The 23,766-nt window shown below is 46.1% G+C and overlaps 1 protein-coding gene across 1 annotated transcript in view; it reads right to left on the bottom strand.

Annotated features, from left to right (window-relative positions):
• Window positions 1-23,766, bottom strand: part of LOC142584127 (uncharacterized) — a 285,878-nt gene that overhangs the window by 255,122 nt on the left and 6,990 nt on the right. Inside the window, exons 2-3 of the mRNA XM_075694302.1 lie at window positions 6,548-6,661; window positions 6,011-6,111 (exon numbers count right to left, since the gene is read on the bottom strand). Coding sequence (XP_075550417.1) covers window positions 6,011-6,111; window positions 6,548-6,649 — 203 coding nt within the window. The 5' untranslated portion in view covers window positions 6,650-6,661. The remainder of the gene's footprint in view (window positions 1-6,010; window positions 6,112-6,547; window positions 6,662-23,766) is intronic.

Raw genomic sequence — 23,766 nt, 5'->3', positions numbered from 1 at the left:
ATAGACTTTCTTGTGCTTCATCAGCACCAACGACTCGCACGCTGCATCGTCAAGCTCACTATTTCGCCATTGCCTGGCAACCTCTTTCACCGACGCAATAACCCCGGTGGGCGCCAGTGGTCATTAGTAGCACCTCCTAGTTTCCGTTCCGACATATGCACAGCTTTCCACGCCTATCCACAGTGTGCCCACTCGGGAGTTTTCTAAACTTTCTAAATTTTCTAAACTAGCGGTACTACTGGCGAGGGATGTACAGCTACGTTCAGAAGTTCGTTCGCTCTTGCCCCAATTTTCAGTGCCGGAAATCTCCACCTCTCCTCTCGGCAGCCGGTCTGCAACTGTTACCCGGCCGTTTGGGCGCCTCGGCATCAATTTTTACGAACCCTTTACCCTGACATCGGTTAGAAAACGCTGGGCCATTGTCGCAGTTGACCACCTCACGCGATACGCCGAAACTGCCACCTTCTCGGCAGCTACAGCGCGAGATGTTGCCTCCTTCCTGCTTCATCGATTCACCCTGCATCATGCACCACCTGAGGAACTGCTCAGTGATCGCGGATGTGTCTTCCTATCCGATGTAGTTGAAGCCATTCTTAAAGAGTGTAACGTCTTTCATCGCAAAGCTACGCGGAGAATGCAAAGCATTCTCCAACCAATGGCCTTACAGAACGCTTCAAGTGTATGCTCGGCAACATGCTTGCAATGTACATCGCCTCCGACCACGCAACTTAGGGCGTCATTCTGCCCTTCGTAACCTATGCGTGCAACACAACGACTAAGAGCACCACCGGCTTTTCCCCCTTTTTCTTACTGTGCGGTAGGCGTCCGTGGCACACCATGTACACAATTCCACCATACCGGCTGAACGCATCTGAATGTGCGCCCATTTCTGCCACGGCAAGACATGCTGAACAGTGCCGCCATCTCGCACGGGCCTTTACCTCCAGTGCTCAAGAGCGCCAGAGCAGCACTCGCGGTGACTCCACCTCTGCACGCACCTTCCTTCCTGGAGCGCTTGTGTGGCTTTCCGTTCCTTCCGCTGTACCTGGGCTCTCTTCAAAACTACTGCCCAATTGTGAAGGGCCACACCGTATCGTCGAGAGTGCATCCCCTGTTAAGTACGTGATGCAATCCATTGAACCGTGTTCGGAAAGGTGCAGTCATTGACGAGACATTGACAATGTCCAACGCCTCAAACCATATGCTCATAGTGAGGATGAGCGAATCCGCTCATAGTGAGAAGCCCTTAGGTTTCCTGACGGCTCCCTTTTCGTTCTCGGGGGTAATTGTAGTAAAGCAGAGGGAACTCTATATTGGGCCATTCTCTCCAGTGCTGTTCTCGAGCCGCTCGTGCTGAGAGTCCGTGCTCTGCTCTAACGGCCGGTCCCAAACATCTGTGACCAATAAACCGCCTTAATATATATATATTTATATATATACCCCTAGGGACCGCTTTGGCAGAGGCTGGTCTATCAGCCCAAACGTCAGCAATATACCGTGCAATGCCAACGTATATTGTACTCTTTTCTTGAGTGAACTTATTCCAGCGCGGCCAGCGTGATTCCTACTCCATAATATAGAATTTGTCTGTGTGTTGTGAGTGTTCAAAAACATAACACAGTTTACTCCATATCTCGACAAAACAGCAATATGAGAACTCGATTTGTAATGAGGCACTTTTTAATGTAGGTTCCGAACATATCTTCCGCGTAGACAGAGCTCTATAGCACCAACTAAGACTGAAAGCTTGCTGCTTTTTATGGATTTTTAGGTCACCTAATCGAATATAAATACAACAAATTGCAGTTCACGCTTCGTTCCGGAAAAGCACACCAGCCTTGCAACAACAAAGGCTATTAGAACTGGAAGCCGACCCACTCATATTTTAGTCCGTGCACTGAAGAGGGCATGCTGTGGCTTGTCGAAATGATGGCTTCCTAAAATCCACAATACTAATATTTATATTTTTGTGTTGCTTCAGCACAACTGGTTCTACTGTGAAGAAATAGGGACAGGTTTCATCCTGTCACCTCTCCCCGTTCCATCATACTCAAACTGAGATGTGCTAAAGCAAGACAAAAACATGCTGCACCAAGTCGCCCATTAAGCAATATTTCCAATAGTTCGTTCATCAATTCATTTTAAACCACCTGCTATATAACACTCTCTGTTTCCTTTTCGTCTAAATTTGTGGCCGGAAATTCCATGAAAAGGGGAAAAATTCCCTGCGCGGAACATAATTGTGCGGCCAGAGGAGGTCAACCTAGAGCGCCTCCACCTACCCGCCTCCAATGCAAAGCTTCGCCTCTTTTCTCCTTTCCCGCTTAACTCAACGCCATCTAGATTTTCCTGTAGGTGGCGTTGGTTAGCCGCTCGTTTTAAAATCTCTCATTGTCTATAAGTAGCCCCAGCCACTTCCCTCCTCCTCCGCTCCACTGCCCCGCTCGGCGCGACCTCGGCAGTGGCGCCGCCTATGCCGACCCTGCCGGAGCACGCGACGGCTGACACGCTATCGCAGGCAATCGGCGGAAAACTTCGTTTGAGCCCTCCGGAGGAGTTCCTGAGGCGAGATTTAGCTTCATGAGTCAGTAACTGGCATCAATATTGCCGTGTTGTAATTGCGCAATAGAATGGAAAAAAGGACCATTATTTAAGGTGTAAAGCGTCCGCAGGTTGAGAGCTAGCGTTGCTGAAGCGTGACGCATGCACGCGGAGTGATCAAATACGCACGAGTTACCAGAGTTTCACGTTTTGACTTCTTAAAGTATGTGAATGTCGTTTCGTAGGTTCATTTACGTACCTCCAGAATACTTTTGTTCGGCCCGCACGTGAAAGATTCCAGCTGTCTGGGGCCAGCAATGCCTAGCCACCTTCTGCTCACGCTCACCTTCTGCTCAGAGGCAGAACTTCTGCTCTGCGTCTTTTACAGAAGTATGTAGTTGATGTATAGGTTCTACCGGCCATACGCAACGTTTTCACACATAGACGGTATTGATAATGCGAACAACGTACCGGTAATTTTCGCAGCACATAAAATAGTTTTTTTATTTAATTTATTACAGGTGAAGAGGCTAGACTTTCAAAATTAGCACCAGTAATACCTTTGTTGTATTGCAAACTTTATATCTGTGCAGTGCGTGCGTCTGTATTTCTTTTTATTGCGTTATAAGTTTTCGCGGGGAAGCAGTGTCCCTATAACTCGAACACTACAGACAGAGAAAAAAGTTATTCTTGGGTTTTACGTGCCGAACCCACAAATTGACTATGAAACACACCGTAGTGGGGAACTAAATTAATTTTGACGATTTGGGGTCCTTTAAGGTGCCTCCAATTTACGGAATACGGGCGTTGTCGTATATCGCCTCCATCGAATGTGACCGTCGCGGCCGCGATTTGATCCCGCGATTTCGTGCTTAGCAGCTCCGCACCACAGCCGCTAGGTCACCACGGCGGGTATAGGGACAGAGATAACAATATAGGGCCCCAAATGAAGTTAATAAAGGTGCTTATCTTAGTCTTGAAGACAAGAAAAGTATACAGCACAAATGCAAACAGCCCACTGAGCTGTCAGGCTCTCACAAGCAATGAAATTCGAAGAAAAAAGGAGGATTAATTATTAAAGCGAATTGCATCAGATGCACTAATTCTTGTCATAGCAATAGGATGTAAACTTACATATCTGTTCTATACGCAGCTTCCACGGCAACTCCGTCGGCACTCCATTATCAAAAACCGCGAAATTATTTGTCGCAAGAGATTGAAGACAACATGCAGTGCATATGATGCATGCGATGGCCCTTTACTTAACCGGACGCATGCAAACGTTGACATAAAGCAGTAAAATTGTTCAACCTTATCAGGGGGCTTGTGGTCTTTGCGGATTTTCTCTACTATGATATTCCTGTACACAAAACGTGCGAGTAGCCGCTGCTCATCCCTCCAATACTGAGGACGCGTCCGGCAGCAGCCGGGATAGAGGCAGAACGCAAGAGACCCGTGGGCAGATTCCTCGTTGGCGTTCCGTAATTTCTTCTTGCACGGCGGGGAGCTTTTTTCGTTGCTGGGTGCTTTTGTCGTCGGGGCGATAGATGGTTTCTTTACAATTACTGCTCCAAAAGAACACATGTAACTGCTAACGGGGGCCTCAGGAGAGCACCTGAGGTTATACTAAAGCAGGCAGCTCAAGGAGTGTTAGCACACAAAATTTGCTGCACACGACGCGACAGCGACAGCAGATCTTATGGTACGCGCACGATCCCCATCACGCGCAACTCTCGGCGAGCCCCAACTCAAGGACGAGCCCTGGTTACAGATTTGGTGTTGTCCCTGCCATTTCGGTGTCCTGCAGGCGCCGCCAATAATACAATATAATGACGTGTTTTACAACTATTACATAAAATCTATTACATAAATGCAATCACGCCCAGGCATCAACTTCTGACACGACGCTACCGCTTCCGCGCGGAGTGAATTACGGAACGCCAACAAGAAATTTACCAGCCCGTATACTGTACGGTCAAAGCGCACGTTAAATATCGCCAGGGGCCTTAAATTTATCCGGAGCTATCCACTACGACCTCACGCATAGCCTCAGTCGGTTCGGGAGGCTAAATATGTTAAACAGCACAAACCAAATTAACACGTGCGGGCGTACATTGAAGCTGAACGTCTGCATTCGTAAGCGTTAGTGATCCTTGCAAAAGCTTCGACTATATGCTAACTTCTGGTGGAGCTGAAAAAATTGCCTCAATAAAGTCGCTTTTATGTCACACGCCAGCTGCAGGTGCGGGCACTTTCGTGTCAAAACAAAACTCGTAGGAAATAAAGCGAAAACCGTCGTAAAAAGTCAGCTTCAACGCGCTAAAAACCGCGCACAGCATGGACACATATGCAAGTACCTTTTTAAAGAGGTAGGCGTAAACTACGTTCAAAATAAGAGGCAGTGATGAGCCGTGGGAGTTGAGAAACCTGTGCGCTTTTTGCAACCTCCTTGAAGTCAGCCCGTCCGACGCTATGCATTCACGATTTTCTTCTCTGTGCGCTGCGCTCGCCGTATGGTCAACAAAAAAGCATTTTGCACCCGCCTCGTTAGCTGCGGCCACCGAAGGCGGAGCAGCATAGCACCACAATAAAATTCTCGTTCGTAACACACTTGATTTGGTCCCCTAACGCACTCGATATATTGGTTCGCGCGTACTTCCGTCGCACTTGGTAGACAATGGCGGTCGGAGCACGGTGGAAAGAAAAAGAAAATGTACAAAAGCGCAACGCATGCTTCCACGTGACACGGATTGGCCAATGGAGCAGGGGAGGAGGCTGAGGCTGCACGAGGCGGCTAGGTTGAAACGCCGGGGAGGGCGAGGTGGCGGAAAGATCTCAGAATGGCACTACTTTTGAAAAATAAAGGGTTTTAGCGCGCTCCTTTGTAATTTCCCCGGCGCGACATTCTCTTCTCCACCAGCAGGTATGTCGCTCATCCACTTCCTTCGTGGCTTCACGCTGCCTAAAGGTCAGTAACACCAACCCTCGACGGCCTTCGGTGCGTCTGGCCTTTTAAAAGCCTTGCGCTCAATAGAGCACTTGCTCATTCTAGTCCGTGTCCGTTCTTGCGCTCTTTTGATTTTACTATATACCATGAACCAACTAGCCCAGTAGCAAGCCTTGTTAAGCAACGGCTTAAAAGTGGGGCCGGGTGCTGAGACGCGTAGCGTGCTCAGACACGTGCAGTGCTCCGCAAACCATGGAATGATTATTATTACTTGTAAATAGGTAATTTATTCCCAATTTTCGTTTCATTCAACCTGCCGGCCTCACCTCCTCAGAAACAATCAACTCTTTGGCGATAGCGGTCGACGAAGGCGTGCGTTCGCTTAGCTTACTGTGGCGTCCACGTTCTAGGCCTTCCGGTGGCGTAGGCAAGCGACCCACTGTGTTACGCCTGAATATGAACCACGAACCCAGAATTAATCCTACTGGTATAAAGGTGTCATTTCGCCGTCAATTTACTCACCACTGCCGGTCTTCCCTCAGCAGTAGAAGAAAGGCGACGCAAAGACCAGCAAAGGGCCGCATGGGACCCTTCATTCGGATATCTGCACCGAAACGAGGAACCTGCAAGGCGAAATTGGTCCGAATAGAGTGCACTTTCGTGGCAGTCACAGAAACACACAGAAACGCGGTCATGGAAACTCCAAGCGCTGCGCAAGCAACTTGAAAATTGAATTTTGTTTTGAAAGTGTAAAGCGATCTAATGTTTGGTGCGGTTAGAGTGCAAAATTTCATTATCTATGCTAAATATTTGTGTGTCTATGCAAGTGAGGCCCCCACAACGCCGAGGTCGTAATTATTGTGTGGTTCACGGGGGCTTACTTCACGCAGCCCAGTGATTCATTGCTCAGCTCGAATACATGGTTCATCACGTTGTAATGCGATGGCGATTCTAAAGATTCAACTCGGAATCAAATTTCTTCCGTGTCAGAGAAATGTGAGGAAATATTGTTGTCTGGATGAAGCTTTTCCCGTTCATGAAAACTTTGAAAAAACTCACGTTGTAAATTACATGGATGCCTTCGGCTTCCCAGAGTTCCTTACGGAGAGCGAGAACTTCTGTTGACATCGGTGGTAAGTCATAATACAGCGTCTGGAACATCTTCTTGTGCTCCTGCCAACATAATTACGAGAAGTTGGGTTAGCTAAAGCTACTGCTCATTTTGCACTTGAGCAACAATGCCTTCGTGAACCTAAATATCAGAAGTGGCATCAGTGGGTCATGAAATAGTCCTTTAAAGGGCCACAACAACAAAGTTTTGGACAGCGTAAAAAGCGTACTTTCAGATTGTTCACATAGAGGGATGGTGAGGCCATTGAGAAAACGCTTATGAAAGAAATGCCAGTGGAAGTGATGCAAACGCTTAAATAAAAGATAGCCGTCTATTCATGTGGAAACTTAAAAGAAAAACGCCGTCTTAAGAACTAACCAGAAGTCACGGCTGCCCTAGAACGCGCGGATCTTCGGCACGGTCTCTTAGATACGCGGCCTCCGGCTGCTCGTATCTATCGTATTGGAAGGCAAGTGATGCGTGCATGCATCGCCGGCTCCTTGGAAGTCAGCAATTCACAAACTGTACGTTTATCAACTTTGTAGTTGTATACTACTCATTGATAAGCTATTTAGGAAAAATGGCATTACGCTGCAGTAGTTCTTCAAGGGAGGTAACAAAAAAACGTTGAGGTCTGACAAGGCCGCTCGCACACGAGCAACACATACAATAGTCCCCGAACAGAAGGAAGCACTGCTTGTCGAGAGGAAAAGACAGGTGCACAAAAATCAGGGGCACTCTAACGTTAAACTAATCTAAAATACATGTCTGTAATTAGGCCTTCACAATTGGTCCGCAATATCCGGTTGTTCGCGAACTTCGCTTGCCTATCACATGACGTCGCGATAACTGCAGAACTATCCATCTGATATGACACATACGCCCTGATTATGCATGATAAAGGCCGAACAAAAGAAGCATATATTGCCGATTGTGCGCATTTTCAATCACAAGTTGTCCGCTACCGGTCAAATTTTTTGTCGGCCTGCGCCCGCTTCGCCTATCTGCAACGCGACGACAAAGTACCACGAGAACTCACATAATACGCCGAACAAACCTGCGTTCTTTTATCTCGGTAAAGCCAGAGAATGCCCCGTTGCGAAGCGAATAAAAGATGGTTCTCCTGTGAGTGCCTGGCGCTGGCTACTTGCAGCTGCAAGTGATGGTGGATTTTTTTTTTTGCCTATTACAAAGATCCTTGCATGGCAGTATAACGCTCTCCATTCCTTTCAACAAGTATTCGACATCGCTCTCTCAACTTTTCTTCGTTGAGGACCCGGCTTTAGAGGGTCACTTTTACCTTAATGTTGCACGAAGCTCCGATTTTCTTCCAGCCACCTCAAGCCAAGCAGCGGAATGCGAATCTGCCTAAGGCGCAGGCACTCTACTCACTCGGCTATCTACTTTCATTGGGTTAGCTCACTCCCACTGAAACGCTGTCCACTTCTGCGTGCTCCTCGCCTCAATTATATCAGAATAACCTATAAAGCTAGCCAATTCTGTTCGCTTTCAATGCAAACAAACATGACCCCCTATAAACGAGGAAAGTGTGAGAACGGACGTTCAAACAACGCCGTAGGTGGCCGCCCGATGCGTCGGCGGTTACATCAACATGAATTCAGGAGATTGTAATACAGTAAGAACAGAATAGTTTCCCGCTACACGGCCCCAGAACGCTATCTATTTAAAAGAGTAAATATTTTATACATAACATTTACAGACCACTTGTCTTACCTTCGGTGCCAGACTTCATTTTGGGCATGTGATGAGGTGTTTCGGTAGGAAACGTGCGGCGCAGTTAGAAAATTTTAATGTTGAAAAGCAAAACTTTGACATTTCAAAGCAGGACAGATGTGCGCGGAAGCACTACGTAATGTGTATCTGGTCATCTGAGTGTCTCCAGCTGTCCGCATGCCAGTCTCACAGCGTCCGCGCACACTGACCGTTACCAGTGATAGGTGTTGCGCTTTCAACTAATGTTTGCTCTTTTAAATAGACTAGTGTTCTGGCGCCGTGTAACATGAAATTTTTCTGTTCGTACCGACCTAGAATATGCGACGAAAAGTGTGCCACTGTCGCTCAGAATGGCGCTTCACTTTCATCATCTCTCGAGCGGCCGGTGTCGGCGGTATCGAGGTGAAACACGAAATCGCTCTAGCGCCCTCTGTGCACTGCTCGGTACCTATACGTGTTTTCATTTTTCGATTTGTTCGCTGGCGCAGCCAATCTGTCTCGTGCGGCACGTTGCAAGCGGAGGGAGGCGCTGCAAACGGCGAGAAGCATTGCAAAGAAAGTAACATTCAAGCACAACAATAGCGGTGAACAGAGTCTAAAACTTCCAAAATCTGATCTGCGGGTCAAGTGCTCGGCCATTGTACATGACTAGTCAAAATTTTCACAGTAATCGGTGGTTACCACGTGGCTTCCAAAAAAGTACTTATATCGCGTCGCGCATACAATCAGATTACACAGCTTTGCCGACAACAGCCAACGGATAGAACTATCCATAACGTTCGAGAAACTTCTGCTAAATGCAGGCGCGTCGTGCGTCGATATTTGACGTTTATTGAACATTTATTGGGTCGATGACAACCAGTGACCGAAGAAATTTAAAGGGAACAGACAACGCGCTGAACTCTGGCGCCATCTCGTAGCGATCGTCGTAGAACACGTCGTGTGCGGCACCAGGCGGTACTACACTTTTCTGTTTAATCTTTCGCTCTTGTGCCGTTGTCTTCGTTACGCCGCCGCCGTTGACGTTCGCCGCAAGAACGGCTCATTGGAGTGTTATAACAGAGCGGGTTTACAGGTCAGCGGGTGAGCGGATACGGCAGCAGAACGTCGCACGAAGATTTTTTGATCAGCGCCCAGGTAGCACAAAAGAGATATGTAACGTTATCGTAGCGTTTATCCAAGACGATAAAAACGGGTTAAAGACGACACGAATGAGAGAACATCCGTGGGAAAACGTCGTATATGTCAGGTAATGTCCGGCCTAATTACTCTCTTGAGACGATCTAGAACAGGTTTGCAAGACGTATTCGAAAAGCTGGTCTAGAAATAGGATTGGGAAAGACACAAGTAATCCCTTCGCTAAAACTATTCGTAACCAATTTCTAAACGTTTTTAGGGCGTTATCAAAAAGCTGGTCTAGAAGTGGTCTTGAAAGGTTCACGATCATCTGAAGCAAATTTTCGCGGGTGCCAGGGACGCGATCGGACATCGTTGTTCAAACCGCGCGTTCAGTTTCGCCTCACGCGACTGGCCTATGCCGCGCCGACGTCGTCAGCCACATCCGTCGGCACGGCCTACCTAGGCCAATCGCGTGAGGTGAAACTGATCGGGCGTTTCGAACAACGATCTCCAATCGCGCCCCAGATGAGTAGAAGCGTCGGTGTTGACTGTAAGTGCCATGGCGCAGTGCCAAGCACTGTTGCCCGCATCGCCGGCGCATCCTCTGCTAAGTCACAAGAAAATGAGCCTGTTAGGAATACTGAATTCTTACTACCGCCTTTATTAAGCTACGATGCTTACAACCAAAATGGGAATGACATCCTGCAAAGAACAAATGGTCACGTCTTCGCAGGCGGCCAGACCACGCCCTTCATGCCAAGAGTGCATGAAATGAGAACATTGTGACCAAGCAAAAACACTTTATTAAAATGTGATGCTTATGTAAGGTTCGAACAAAATGTGAGAGAAACGAAATAGCAGTAAAAGTATATCAACAATGACAAAAGTCGCGGAAAGGATTCGTAATGAACTCGAAAGTGAACATTCACTAGTACATAAACAAAATTCCAAGTACACATACAAAATTGAACAGAAGAACATGGAGAGTACTGAAGTTTCTCATTTATCATAGTAAAGAGCACGTGCTATTAGATAGACTAGATAGAGTTATCCAGAAGTGACATCGGAGCGAATGGAAGAAGTAGACTGAAAAATACAAGAGTTGCATTTGCAACTCTTGCAAGGATGGTAACTGCCTCCAAGCAATGTTACCCAACAGCCAGAAGCTTGAAAACAGCACAAAAAGAAATACCACCGCGTACCGTCATAAAACAATCCTGTGGCAAAAATAAACAAATGGGAACAATGTAAAATTGGAACTATTGCCTTTAGGATATATCAAAGAAGGTAATGGCGAGAAAAAGAATCATACAACAAAAAAGCAATAAAGTGAAATTAGTACAGAATACCTAAACGGGAGATTCAGTGCAACAAGTGAGCACTACTGTAGTACAGCGAACAATGAGACAGTAATGCTGCATCTTGCCACTCCAGAACGTGAGAGATGAATATGCAAGCCTCATATTAGAAACTTACATAAACATGGAAATAAACTGGAATGCACTGGAAGCTGCATTTGTGTAACAAAGGAAGCAATGGTCATAATAAATAGTAAGTGGTTTATCTAAAAAGCCCTGTACAAGTAGCAAAGTTGTACCACTCTGGCAAAAACAAAGTTGCGACGAATAATTTGCAAACCAGCAAATACATTGATTAGCACACTCACATGTCACGCTTTGCGCACATCTCCAGTCTCCTAAAGTAAAAAAAAAGCACTCTGAATGAGAAAAAGGTTTAACACATGTAGCCCGGAGCAAATTCTTTGCCAGTTCGCCCACACTTTCACACCTCCAACAATATTTGCCACAGAGTCCAGGCACAGTTGCACTGATGTTTACCAATTCACCCCCACTTTCGCGTCCAAAGATATTTGGCACACAGTCCAGGCAGAGCTTCATAGATGAACAGCTTGAGAGCACACTACGATTATTCTACAGTCCCGTTGGAAATAGAACAGCCGCACATGCTGGTAGTGGTTTCTATGTAGACACACTTGCTGCCCTGGACAGGTATGCTCAGATATGTGCACTGGCGCTCCATTTTGTCGAAGTAGACACACTGATGCACTACGCTGGTAGTTGAAATGTTTCGAATGCACAAGCATTGGCTTCACCAGAAAGACTTGCCCACATACCACCACTGGCATATATATGCACTTGCTCTTCACTCAGTAGCATTGAACTTAAGGTGTTCCCTATGTGGGAGCCATGTGTAATACCGGTGTCACACGGCCACTCTCGATCGCGATCAAGCCCGATCCGGATCCAAATTATCGATGCGATTGGCTCACTCGCGCAGCTTGCGCAAAGGAGCCAATCAGGACCGAGAAATTCGATTTATAACGGACTGGATCGCGGTCAAAAGGGCCCCGTGTAAAACCGGTATCAAATAATTCACAGACGTACGCTAGGAAAATGTGTTACGCAAGGACAAAGAACTGCGGCATGCCCTGTTGTGCGAAGCGCGGGAACAGACCACAAATCGGGGGGGAAAAAAACGCGCGTGCGCTTCGCAAACTCCATGCGCACACATGGCACCCGCACGAATTCGGCAGGCGGCCGACTAATAAGTAAAGCGCGAAGGGCGCACAGCGTACATTCCGACACATGTCCCAAACTCCAAACAATCTTACTACCTAAAGCATACAAGCTATATTATACCAAGGGCATATCCGACTCACGTACGCAGTATCCACAAGCGAGTTATGCAGCGTACATGCTGTATCCTTTCGCCAAGTAGAAAAATTAATAACAAGCACAAAGCTACAAGGGGCTCAATACATTACTACCATTTGAAGCGTCAAATAAAATCGAATTTGGCCGTTTCATATATTGGACACAAGTTCCCCGTAAGACCATGAAATACCCATCACGTGGGTAAAGGGGGCGAAAACAATCGAGAACCTGAAGTGCAAACGATAAAAGCACGGTATGGTGGACGCAAAATCCTGTCAGTGCGCTGTAGGGCGAGGAAAGAAAATAGGGAGGGCACTTGACCTCACCTCTTGGGATACCGCGCTAGTACTGAATCATTAAAAAAAAGCCCGCTTGTACCATTTCTCATGTCTGCAACACTCTTGCTAAATGGGAGACTAAAATACCACGATGACGGCTCTATTGCGGAGATCGGCAAGGTGGGCAGAGACAGCAACTTTGCCGCCTTTCTTCGCATTCTGCAAAATGCTTCCTTGTTAGGATCACGCATAGCGGCCGATACCGACGCTAGGGACACACAGGCACGATTTCGTCCCTCTAACTTTCGTCGTTATACTGCCCTTAACGCCTTAATTACAGCGTCAGTGAAAAGGCGCCTCACATAACATGACAATGAACTTGAAGAGCTGATTAGTGCCCTCCACTTGGCGCGCTCCAATTAAAACCACACAAACAGATCGCACAATCCAAACTAATCACAGAGTGTCGTCTTCTTGACGGCAAAACACTGCAACACTTACATGACAAAGGGCAGGGGCAGCACATTCAGAACAGTCGCAAACAGACTACAGTGCCATGCGAGTGCGATAACGCAACTATGCCCGGCTTCACGAACAATGTGGCCGCCTTGGTCACATACCAATTGAAAACACTACTGATTTCCAAATTAAAACCACACAAACAGATCGAACAACCCAAACTAACCACAGTATGTCGTTTTCTTGGCGGCAAAACACTGCAACACTTACATGGCAAAGGGCAGCGGCAGCATATTTAGAACAGCCGCAAACCAACCACAGCGCAATGCGAGTGTGCTGACGCAACACGCCACTATGCCCGGCCACAGAACACCTATGGCTGCCCGGCCTCACGAATCACGTGGCCGCCTTGGTCACATGATGTGACGACGGTATCGCCACCTTGCGCAAGGTTGGATCGCGTTGATGGATTGTTGAATATTGTCGAAGCCGCTAAAGAGGCTGACGCGCCGCGGCGTGGCGGCTTGGTGTGCGCGTCTTGCGTGGTCGTGCGCATTGCGCTTTTGTACTTCTCGACCCGTGAATCATGTTGCGCAAAGCCAGACGCCGCGCGCTCTTCCGTTGTTCTGTCGCCACTCCACCTGCAGCAAGAGTGGCGAGCTGGAAGTTGCCACTGGGCGTTCCGCAAGGCCTTTCAGTTTCCTCTCTTATTTCGGACGCTTTCCGCTTTCAGTGCCGCGTCATTGTGGTTACAGCATGTTAAAAAACAATTGCCGCTATTATATAAGTGCGATCACACCACGCTCTGCGCCCAAGCGTGACGAGCCTATAACGCCGAGTTTCAGAAATATTAAAGCGAATAGCTTTCTGTCTCCTCTCCATCGGATGTTTTCATAGTTGTTCAGAGAGAGGGAAACAACTTTAATTTTTCGCAGTCGTTCAGTCGTCGCCGGACTGTTGATTTTCAAGGAAAACGCTCGCGCGTTCGTTCGTTCGCTCTCACGCTAACTATATTTCGCTCTCTCTCTAGCTCGCTTTCTCTCGCGTTCTTTTGTTCGCTCGCTCAGACTAATCGCTTGCCTTAACAATCATCGACGATGGTTTCTGCAAATTGTTTAATGTTCATTGTGCTCACAGCATAGAATTCGTTGCCACACTTTGTACGAAGCACCGTTATTAGAAACGACTGTACCGATGTGTCACTCCGTTGGCACCAAAAGTGATGTTCGCGGGTCCCAGGGGGAAGCGCGTTATTTGATGAATAATGTATGCTTACTGTATTGCAGATGCATAATATATCACCTGAAATTTCATATGGAGGTAAACATGTGCACACACACATTATATATATATATATATATATATATATATATATATATATATATATATATATATATATATATATATATATATATATATAATGGGTAAATGGATACGTACTTATGCAAAGCATTGTGAACTTGTACATGCTAGATTAGTGAAAACGTTTACAGCGTTCTCTTACACAAGGAGGAAATAAAATGACGCTACTGTTTATAATAAAACCGTAGTTTTCACTATTCAGACGCTTAGACACAAAATGGTAGCTTTCTACGCACGAAAACTGTGCAGCACTCGTGCCTCAGCAGTAAAAAAAAATTTAGTTCAGCGGTAAGGTATTCACATCACTGCATTGTCAGTAAGAGGAAACACGTCAAAGCTGCCTTGTCCAGCGAAAATTTTGGAGCACTTGCATGCGACGCTGCTCATTTTGGAGGAGGCGTTGTAACATTTAGTGATGAAACCTTTAATATGCCAAAGACACTGGAAGGAAACGGGTTGTCATACAGATCTTTCTTCCTGTTGAAGGCTCGACCGACTACCATTGCCGTAAGGGCGGCTTAGATGTTTCATTCATTCTGATCTAGGCCGTATAGAGGAGCAATTGACACCACGAGTGCTGTTTGACAAGCGAGGAATTCTCCCGCCGAAACGGCGCTGTCGAAAATGTACCCGGTACGCTTGATAATTAAAAAGATAGAGCGAGTCATGTGAGGTCGTATTCAAAACGTATTCACCCCTCGTTTTTAAGCTGTCTGGCTTCCAACGGTATCAAAACGTATTCACCCCTCGTTTTTAGGCTATCTTGTTTGAAACGTCTTTGATGCGTCGATTTCGGTCAAAAATCCGTTTCAGACGTCGAATCCCTTAATACGACGTTTTCAAGACATTGTGTGTTACCTGGGCGATCCCTCGCACGTGTGCAGCGCTTTGCTGCGCCACCTGTCCAATAAAGTTGGAGTTACTGAGAAAGGATCTGTAGGATCGCTTCAGGTTCTCGATCCACGCCAAATCGTCACCAAACGGCCTCGTCGCTGAAACCTAGCGCAGCATACAGAGGTCAACCAGGTAGCACACAAAGTCTTCAAAACGTCATATTAACGGATTCAACGTCTCAAGCAGTTTTTTGGATAAACTCGACGCATTAATAACGTCGCAAACAGCATAGCTCAAAAACAAGGGCTGAATATATTTCGAAAACGTTTTCATAAGACTGGCCGTATCTGTTGAGTTAGCGCGCGCGGTTTTCGACGGCGCCATTCTCAGCGGAAGAATTCTCCATTTATCAAGCGGCATCGTCGTGTCAATTGCTGCTGTATTCGCCCTGCATTAGCATGGGTTCGTTTAGGGAAAAATTATCCAGATCCCGCGCACTGTGGGAATCGATCTAAGCGAAGCATTCAGTGCTGGATGCTTTGATTGACGATAATTAGCGGTTATGTTGACGGCTAAAGCTTAATTTCTTCAACGTTTAGGATAACACGAGATGGTGAGTTGATGTTAAACGCTATCTTGCGTGCACCCCTGCTGTTTGTCTACGTAGTTCACAGAACAAACAGGGAGAGTTGTTTGATTGAGGCGTTGTTGTGCGCCACATTTTATAATTTCTGAGAGGCTTGAGCGTAGCCATTTCCTCACTTGGCACATCGCATTGTGGCAGACGTATTAAACTTGAAACGGATGATGGGGCTGTACGTTCCGAAGCCACACTCGAATTATGAGGCAAGCCGTAGTGACGGACTCCGGATTAATTTTGACACCGTGATGCTCTTTAAGGGGTAGCAAAATCTAAGTGCACATGCATTTTCTATTTCGCGCCCGCCGAAGTGCGGCTACTACGATTGCGATCAAATTCACGACCTCTAGCAAATCCATAGCCGCAAAGCGAATGCGGCGGCCACAGAAGTGTTGATTTGACGGTCGACCGCTTCCGTAGTGTCTCCTGGACCCTGCGGTGTGCTTTAATTATGGAAGATCTGCTTCTGCACGCCCTGCCTCAGCTGGCCGCTTGAGATATTTGCGTGACGCTTATTTTTCAGAAATAGCAGTACGTACTGTACCGTATCTTGAACTTAAGCTTATACTGTTTCCGCGCAACTGCTTCTGACGTCACCTCACCCCTCTCGTATTTTGAAACTGCCTCTTCTCCCTCTCGTTCTTCTCCTCTCTACAGTTCTATCTGCGTCCCCTCTGGCCTCGCACGTTAGTAGAACGGTAAACGCTGCAATTTGTGTAATGCTTCTGAGGGGGGTCACGGAAAATTACGGCTCCCAAGCAGCTAATGTGGCGACGGCCAGGGAGCTCCAGAGGACATTGTGCACATTCGACGTGGTGGGGTGAGAACGAGTTTCTCCCGTCACCTTTTCTCTCTTACTCGCGCTGTCATCTATATACACGTTCTGAACCATCCCCCGACGCGGTGTGCGCGAGAGCAGCCCACAGCAGCAGCAGTGGGAAAGTCGAGGGAAGAGGCAAAGAAAGCTTCAGTTTAAAAGCCTTTTTTCGTGTTGACCTCACGCCAGAAGAAACGAGTGATTGCGAATGAAGTTGACAGCGCAACAGGCCACGAAGAAATGGTGCGTAAGTGCAGTAACATTGAAGCCGCTCTTTATGATGCAGATAACGGCTCCATACCGACTTCGAAGGAGCGCTACCAGTCAGTAGACCACGCGGGCGTTTTTGCTGATTATGATAGCGCATCCTCTGTATCAATAACTTTCACTTGTTCATAAACTTTCTCATCATTCAATTGTTTCTGTCGATTTCTTCCAGTCTCCTGCAGTATGTTTTTTTGTCATTACCACCGGTGCAATTGTGAAATGACCGATGGGTCACTTGCACCGTTTTGCAAATTCATTTATACAACGCACTATCGTCGAATGGAACCAATTGCAATCACACGTAGCTACTGAAGCATACGCAGGAAAATACAAAGAGCAGTGAACTGCAGAAAGTGTTGCTGATAATTCTACCGTGAGCACAATGTATACAAAAACAATGTGCGAAAACCACCGCCGATGATGTCAGTACAAGCGAATAGCCCAAACGAGCGAGCGAACGAAAGAACGAGAGAAAGCGAGCAAAATATAGTTGGCGAGAGAGCAACAAAACTAACGAATGTGTTCCTTGCTCATCAGCAGAACTTACGACCGCCCACTGACCTCTTATCAACCATAAAGACAGCCGAATACGGTAAGCAGTTCGCTTTAACATTCATGGGATTCAACGGTATGGGCTTGGCACGCTTGGGCGCATAGCTTAGTGTGATCGCGCCTGCTCAGACGTGCCGATCGTCAAACTACAATGATGCGGCACTGACGGCGTCCACAATAAAAAGGTGAAGTGAAAGACCTGCGAAATGCAGAGAGAGAAGAATACAGGAAGACAGGGATGTTAACCAATCAGTAGTCTGGTTGGCTACCCTACGCTCGGGGATGGGAGAAGGGTAAGAGAGAGAGTGGCATATCGAGCAAGCGGGCCAGCGCGCGAAAGAACAACGGAAGAGAGGGCGACGTCTGACTCTTCGCGACGTGATTCGCAGTTGATAAACAACAACGAGCAACGCTCACGGAAACTAATTAAACATGCACGGAAAATAATTAAAAATGCACGGAAGGTAGTGCAAGAAAGACTTCAAGCTGCTGAGGAGAAGCTGAACACGGCCGCCATTGGGGACGAAAATGGTCGTGATAATAGAACGCAGTCCCCCTGCGTGACAGGAGAGGGAATGTCAGCAAAGCACATGGAACGCGTGCAACGTGGAGAGGAGGTAGCTGGAAAGAGCGCCACCTACCTTGAGGCCACCACACACAATAAGCAGGAGCGCGGGGTCAGTGCCCCTTGTCGAGTCCGAATCACGTGCAAACGAACAAAGGGAATCAGGGTGAGGTAGGAGATAGTGAAATGGTGATTATCGCCGGTGACTCAAACGTGGCTAGGTGCTCACAAGCAATTTTGGAGAGGGCGAAATGCGCTAAAAGTGTGGCTGTAGGGACATTTCCAGGGCACACACTGGGCTCTGTCATGGTGCGAGCAACAGCAAAGCTTTTAGGAAATGCCCACGTGCGCAACCTTGTCATAGTAGCAGGTGGGCTAAACGAGATCCTAAATAAGAAAGGGACTGGACTAGCCCAGCGCTTCGCGAAGGGGGTGGACGACTTGCGCGAACTATCCCCTCAGGTGCAGACCGTGGTGTGCACCTTACCGGAGGTGCCCGTACGTGAGTCACGTACAAAGAGCCGTAGTGGCTGCTAATGAAGCGATATGGAAACTGAGTCGAGATAAAGGTTTCGAGGTTGTCGAAGTAAACAGGGAGTTGAGAAGGTGTGGTGGTTTTGAACGGGATTCAGTCCACTTCAAATACAGGCTTGCTTGCACGAGAAGTGGGCTGACGACATGCTGGTAGCGCTGTCACGTTTTAGGGGGAGCACGGGCGCTCAGGCGGCCAGAGTAGGTAGTAATGGAGGAATTCCCCTAAGGGAACCTCAGTATATCATCACTGTCAATAATAGAAAAAGGAGGAAAGCAAGAAAGAAAGCTCGTCATGCAATAGGCTACATAAGCATGCAGGGCGGGAAAAGAAAGGAAAAGTGCGCAGAGATTGAGGAGCAGTTAAATAGAGAACAAATAGGGGTGTATGCAGTTACAGAATCGCACCTTAGAGACTGGAAAGAGCCGTCTGTGATAGAGAATTATTTTTGGGAGGGGTGCAACAGAACTAAGTCGGAAAGAAATGGAGGGGGAGTCGGAATGCTTATCCATCAGGGAGCCAAATAGAAAAGAGTAAATGCAAAATGTCAAGAGCATCTTTGGTTATCAGGTACAATGAGTGGGGGAAAAACTTGGCTGGGCGTTACGTATTTGTGGATTGGAAATATTTGCACAGGGAAAGCTAAAGAGTTAGTGGCATGCATAGCGGCTGATATTAAGGGTTTCGGGAATAATGTCGCAATTATCCTATTAGGTGACCTGAATGCCGACACACAGGATTTAGATGGCTATACCGACAACAACGGGAAGTCAATGCTAGAACTTTGTGAGCAACATAACCTTGTTATAGAGATTATAGGGCCTAAATGTGAAGGGCAGCTCGCGTGGCAAGTTGGAAACCAGCAATCGACCATTGATTACTGTCTGATGAGAGCAGCAATTCATGATAAGTTGAGATAAATCGTCATTGATGAGAAAGGGTATGGCAGCATAGGGAGTGACCATAAACGCATCATTTTGAACATGGAATATGTAGTTGGGAAAGAGAGCAAATAGTGTAAAATGAACAGTCCAAATTTGAATGCTGAACAAATAACGAATATAGTCACTAGAGTCGAGGAAGAACCTGGCAAATGGCCAAGTAAAGAGCGGGAATATAGTGAGCTTCTAAGTGTAATTATGTCAGAAATACGGAAAGAGAAATAACATGTTCGTTGTAAAGAGAAAAAAAACCTAAAAGCTAGAGGAACAGGGAGATACGAGAAGCGATCCCCGAACGACAGAAAGTATCACGAGAGCACAGGCCGCCAAAGACGGCGCAGTTGCTGCAGGAAGAAGTAGTCAGTAAATGGGGAATATGCGGGGGAAGAAAGTCTACGGTTCTAATACTGGTGCAAAAAATAGATAGAAGGCGAAAGTGAAGGTTGGTTGTCAGAAATACGTGAGAGAAAGAAGGCCACACCTAGAATATTTTGGCACCACATAAGATTATTAGGCGGGAAGTCAACAACAATAAAACAACATACCCTAGACTAAGATGGGAACAAATTGGAAGGGGAAGCGGCATTAAATCAGATCCGAAAAATAACAGCCAAATCTTTGCAAGACAATGACGAGGTGATATCTGAAGAAAGAAAGAGCATGAAAGAGAACCACATGGAAAAGGAGCTGATGCTGAGAAGTTTCAACTGGAAGTCAACCGAAGAGAGACTTCCTGAGCACAGCGACAGGGCTAGACGAGGTTCCCATTACGCTGAATAATGAGCTAGGACAAAAAGAAAGTGAGCTCTGGTGAAAGCAGTGGAAAAAAAAACTTTAAAAGATTGACCATATAGTTTACCATACTAAAAAAGTACTATAAAAAATACCATATAGTTTATAAATATAAGGGGGAGAAAGAATTCACTCGTACAGACCATTGACCATTACATCGGTAATATACAAGCAAGCAATGCCGACAATCAAATTATAGCTGCAAGCATGGGCACAGAATATTGTCATTTTGGGAGAACTTCAGAATGGCCTCAGAATAGGTCGGCCCTTGGAGGACAACTTACTTGTTCTTACTCAGTGCATTGAGTGGGAGCGGCGGTACGGCGTTGACCATGTCGTTCAAACATGCATGGATTATCTTGCAGATTGTGCCGCTTATGACTGCCTCGCAAGGAACGAGCTACAGACTTCCTGCCTTGCCTGAACCATCCTTCATCATTCACTGTGACGTCACCATGGAAAGCCTTCGGATACACCCCGGCAGGGGCACGTCACCTGACACCGAGCGTATAAAAGCGCCCCTACATCGACCCGTCTTCAGTGGGAACGGCGGTACGGCGTTGAACATGTCGTTCAAACATGCATGGATTATCTTGCAGGTTGGATATTACACTTCTGTATCACATTTTTGCTCAAATGATCCTTTTCTTTTAGTACTGCCGCTCCCAGTGAACATTTCTGAAATGCACAGTGTGTTATGGTCACGTCTTTTACTTATGCTATCCGGGGACGTTGAAACCAATCCGGGTCCAACAACACAGGCGTTATTGCAGCAAATCCTGGACAAGCAGACACAGATGGAAGCTAGATTAGCTGGCATTGAACTAAAACTAGAATCTTTCTCCGAGCTGAGCGGTAAATTGACTACCCTTGAAAGTACTGTCCAACATCTTCATCGCACAGTCGACCAACACCAACAAAGACTGATTGAATTGGAATACAGAGCGCGAAGAAATAATCTGATTGTTTTCGGTGTTCCGGAGAGCATTAACGAGACAAGACAGGATATTGAAGAAAAAGTGTTGAAGGGAATTTTTTCTGATACTCTTGGCGTCACTATTTCATCGGTGGAGCGCATTCACAGGATTGGTCACAGGAAAAAAGAGGGGCACAGACCAGTTATTATGAAGTTATATGACTATGATGAAAAAGCAGCCATATTCAAACAATGCAGCAAACTGAAAGGGATCAATTACAGTATCTCTGACGACTGCTCTCGGGAAACGGCGCAAAAAAGGACATTGCTTTGGCGATCAGCGCAAGAAGAAAAGCGCAACGGGGCAAAGATTAAGCTGGTCCGCGATAAACTTTTTATCGATCGTGCCGCTTATACGTGGGACTCGCAGTCTAACACGCGTGTGAGGCTTGCGAACAACCATGATGGTGAATCGCTCCACCGGGAATGACGTGACCAGTGTGAGACCAGATTACTGAACGAAAATGCTCGAAGTAAAATGCCTTGCCTCACGCTTTTAAATGTGAATTCTCGCAGTTTACTCAACAAAATTGTTAATTTTAACTGGCTTATAGAAACTTACCACCCTTCTATGATTTGTGTGACCGAAACTTGGCTCAATAACTCAATCTTAGATGAAGAATTTGTACCACCTGGTTATTGCGTCTTGAGAAAATATAGATCGTCCGGTCGTGGTGGTGGTGTGGCCTTATTCATTAAGGATGGCATCGACTTTTCTTTGCTACCCGAGCTTCCAGAAACTGAGTCAGTTTGGTGCAAAGTTAATATTTCCTTGTCAACGTTAGTAATAGGTGTAATATATCGTCCTCCAAATTCCAATTACAATGTGTTTCTTGCTCTGAATGATTATATCGCAGCACATAGATTAGATAACTACAAAATGGTCTTGTGTGGGGACTTCAATTTGCCATGCATAGATTGGGCTTCACTCGTATCGACTGGTCGCGACAAGGTACAGTGTGACATGCTTATTGACATAGTAGTTTCTTTCGATTTTTCACAAGTTGTCCAGTCTCCTACGCGTGGTGACTCTTTGCTGGATCTTGTGCTTTTGAATGAGCAGTTGGTTAAATGTGGTTTCGAATGTGAAGTCGGTGATGGTCTGTCTGATCACAAAGTAGTCGTTCTTAAATTGAATATTGCACCTGAACGCAAAAGACCAGAATACAGGATGATTACTGACTTCACTCGTGCTGATGATATCATGATACTTGGTGCTCTGGCGTTACATTTTGATGATTTTTTATTTAGTAGTGAACACTGTAATATTGACATGTTGGTTGAGCGATTTTATAAAGTTGTGCATGACTGTCTATGTAACTTTGTGCCCAAGAAGTGTGTTAAAAGAAATCCCAAACATATCTGGTACAGCAGGGAAATTATGCAATTTATCCGTCGCATAAAGAGACTTCGCAAGCGATGTAAGCCACAGCATATAGGTGATGGTGCGCTTCTAGTTTCCTTGAAAACGGCTCTACGAACCAAAATGCATGACGCTAGGAAATTTTATTATGAGAACACACTAACAACATTCATGGAAACCAACCCACACAAATTCTGGAAAACAATTACTCCGTCTGGTCGCTGTTCTTCATCCTTTGTTGTTAATGGTAAACCATGTTCTAACCCTTGTTACCTCTGAAGCTTTTAATAAATATTTTAAATCGGTATTTGACAGCGACAACGACACTAGACCGATGTTTAGTTTAGTTACTGAATTGCCAGCCTTCCCGAAGTTGGATATAAGCTACAATGGAGTTCTGAATCTTTTGTTGCAAATTGACACGACTAAAAGTGCTGGAGCTGATAATATACCTAACATGTTCCTAAAGAAGTATTCTGAGTGGTGCGCCCGGTACTTGACTGTTATTTTCCAAAAATCTCTCCAAACTGAAACCGTTCCACAAACCTGGAAAATAGCTAATATAGTACCAGTATTTAAGTCTGGTAACAAAGCCTTTCCAATTATAGACCAATTTCGTTAATATGCACTTGCTCCAAGGTATTGGAACACATTATTCATAAACATATTGTCTTGTACTTGTCTAACAATAATCTTCTGTCTAATAATCAGCATGGGTTTCGGGCTGGGTTTTCTACTCTCACGCAGTTAATTGAATTCACGCACGATATAGCATCATGCCTAAATCATCACGGTCAGATGGACGCCATTTTTATCGACTATTCAAAAGCATTCGATTTGGTTTGTCATAGTAAGCTCATTACCAAACTTGGTGCCTTTTTCAAGGGAACTCACGGCGTCCAACTAATAGGCTGGATTAAGGACTACTTGCGATTAAGATCACAGTTTGTCACGTTTAATCACTCTCAATCAACATCTGTCCATATAACATCTGGCGTCCCGCAGGGATCAGTTCTAGGACCACTTTTATTTCTCATTTACATTAATGACGTCGTCCAGATAACTAATAACACGTCAGTTAAAATCCGTTTATATGCAGACGACTGCGTTCTGTATTCAAATATAAATAATGCATACGACCAGCTTATTCTAAACAATGTGTTTTCTTCTTTCTGTGATTGGAGCATCACACGGCAGATGAGGTTAAATTTTAGCAAAACTGCATCGATGCCATTCACTAACAAGAAAAATCGTTTTCATT

This window comes from Dermacentor variabilis, chromosome 6 (genome assembly GCF_050947875.1).
Source record: "Dermacentor variabilis isolate Ectoservices chromosome 6, ASM5094787v1, whole genome shotgun sequence".
In the NCBI taxonomy this organism is placed as follows: Eukaryota; Metazoa; Arthropoda; class Arachnida; order Ixodida; family Ixodidae; genus Dermacentor; species Dermacentor variabilis.
Note: the sequence above shows the minus strand (reverse complement) of the source record. Positions and strands in the feature narration are given on the sequence as shown.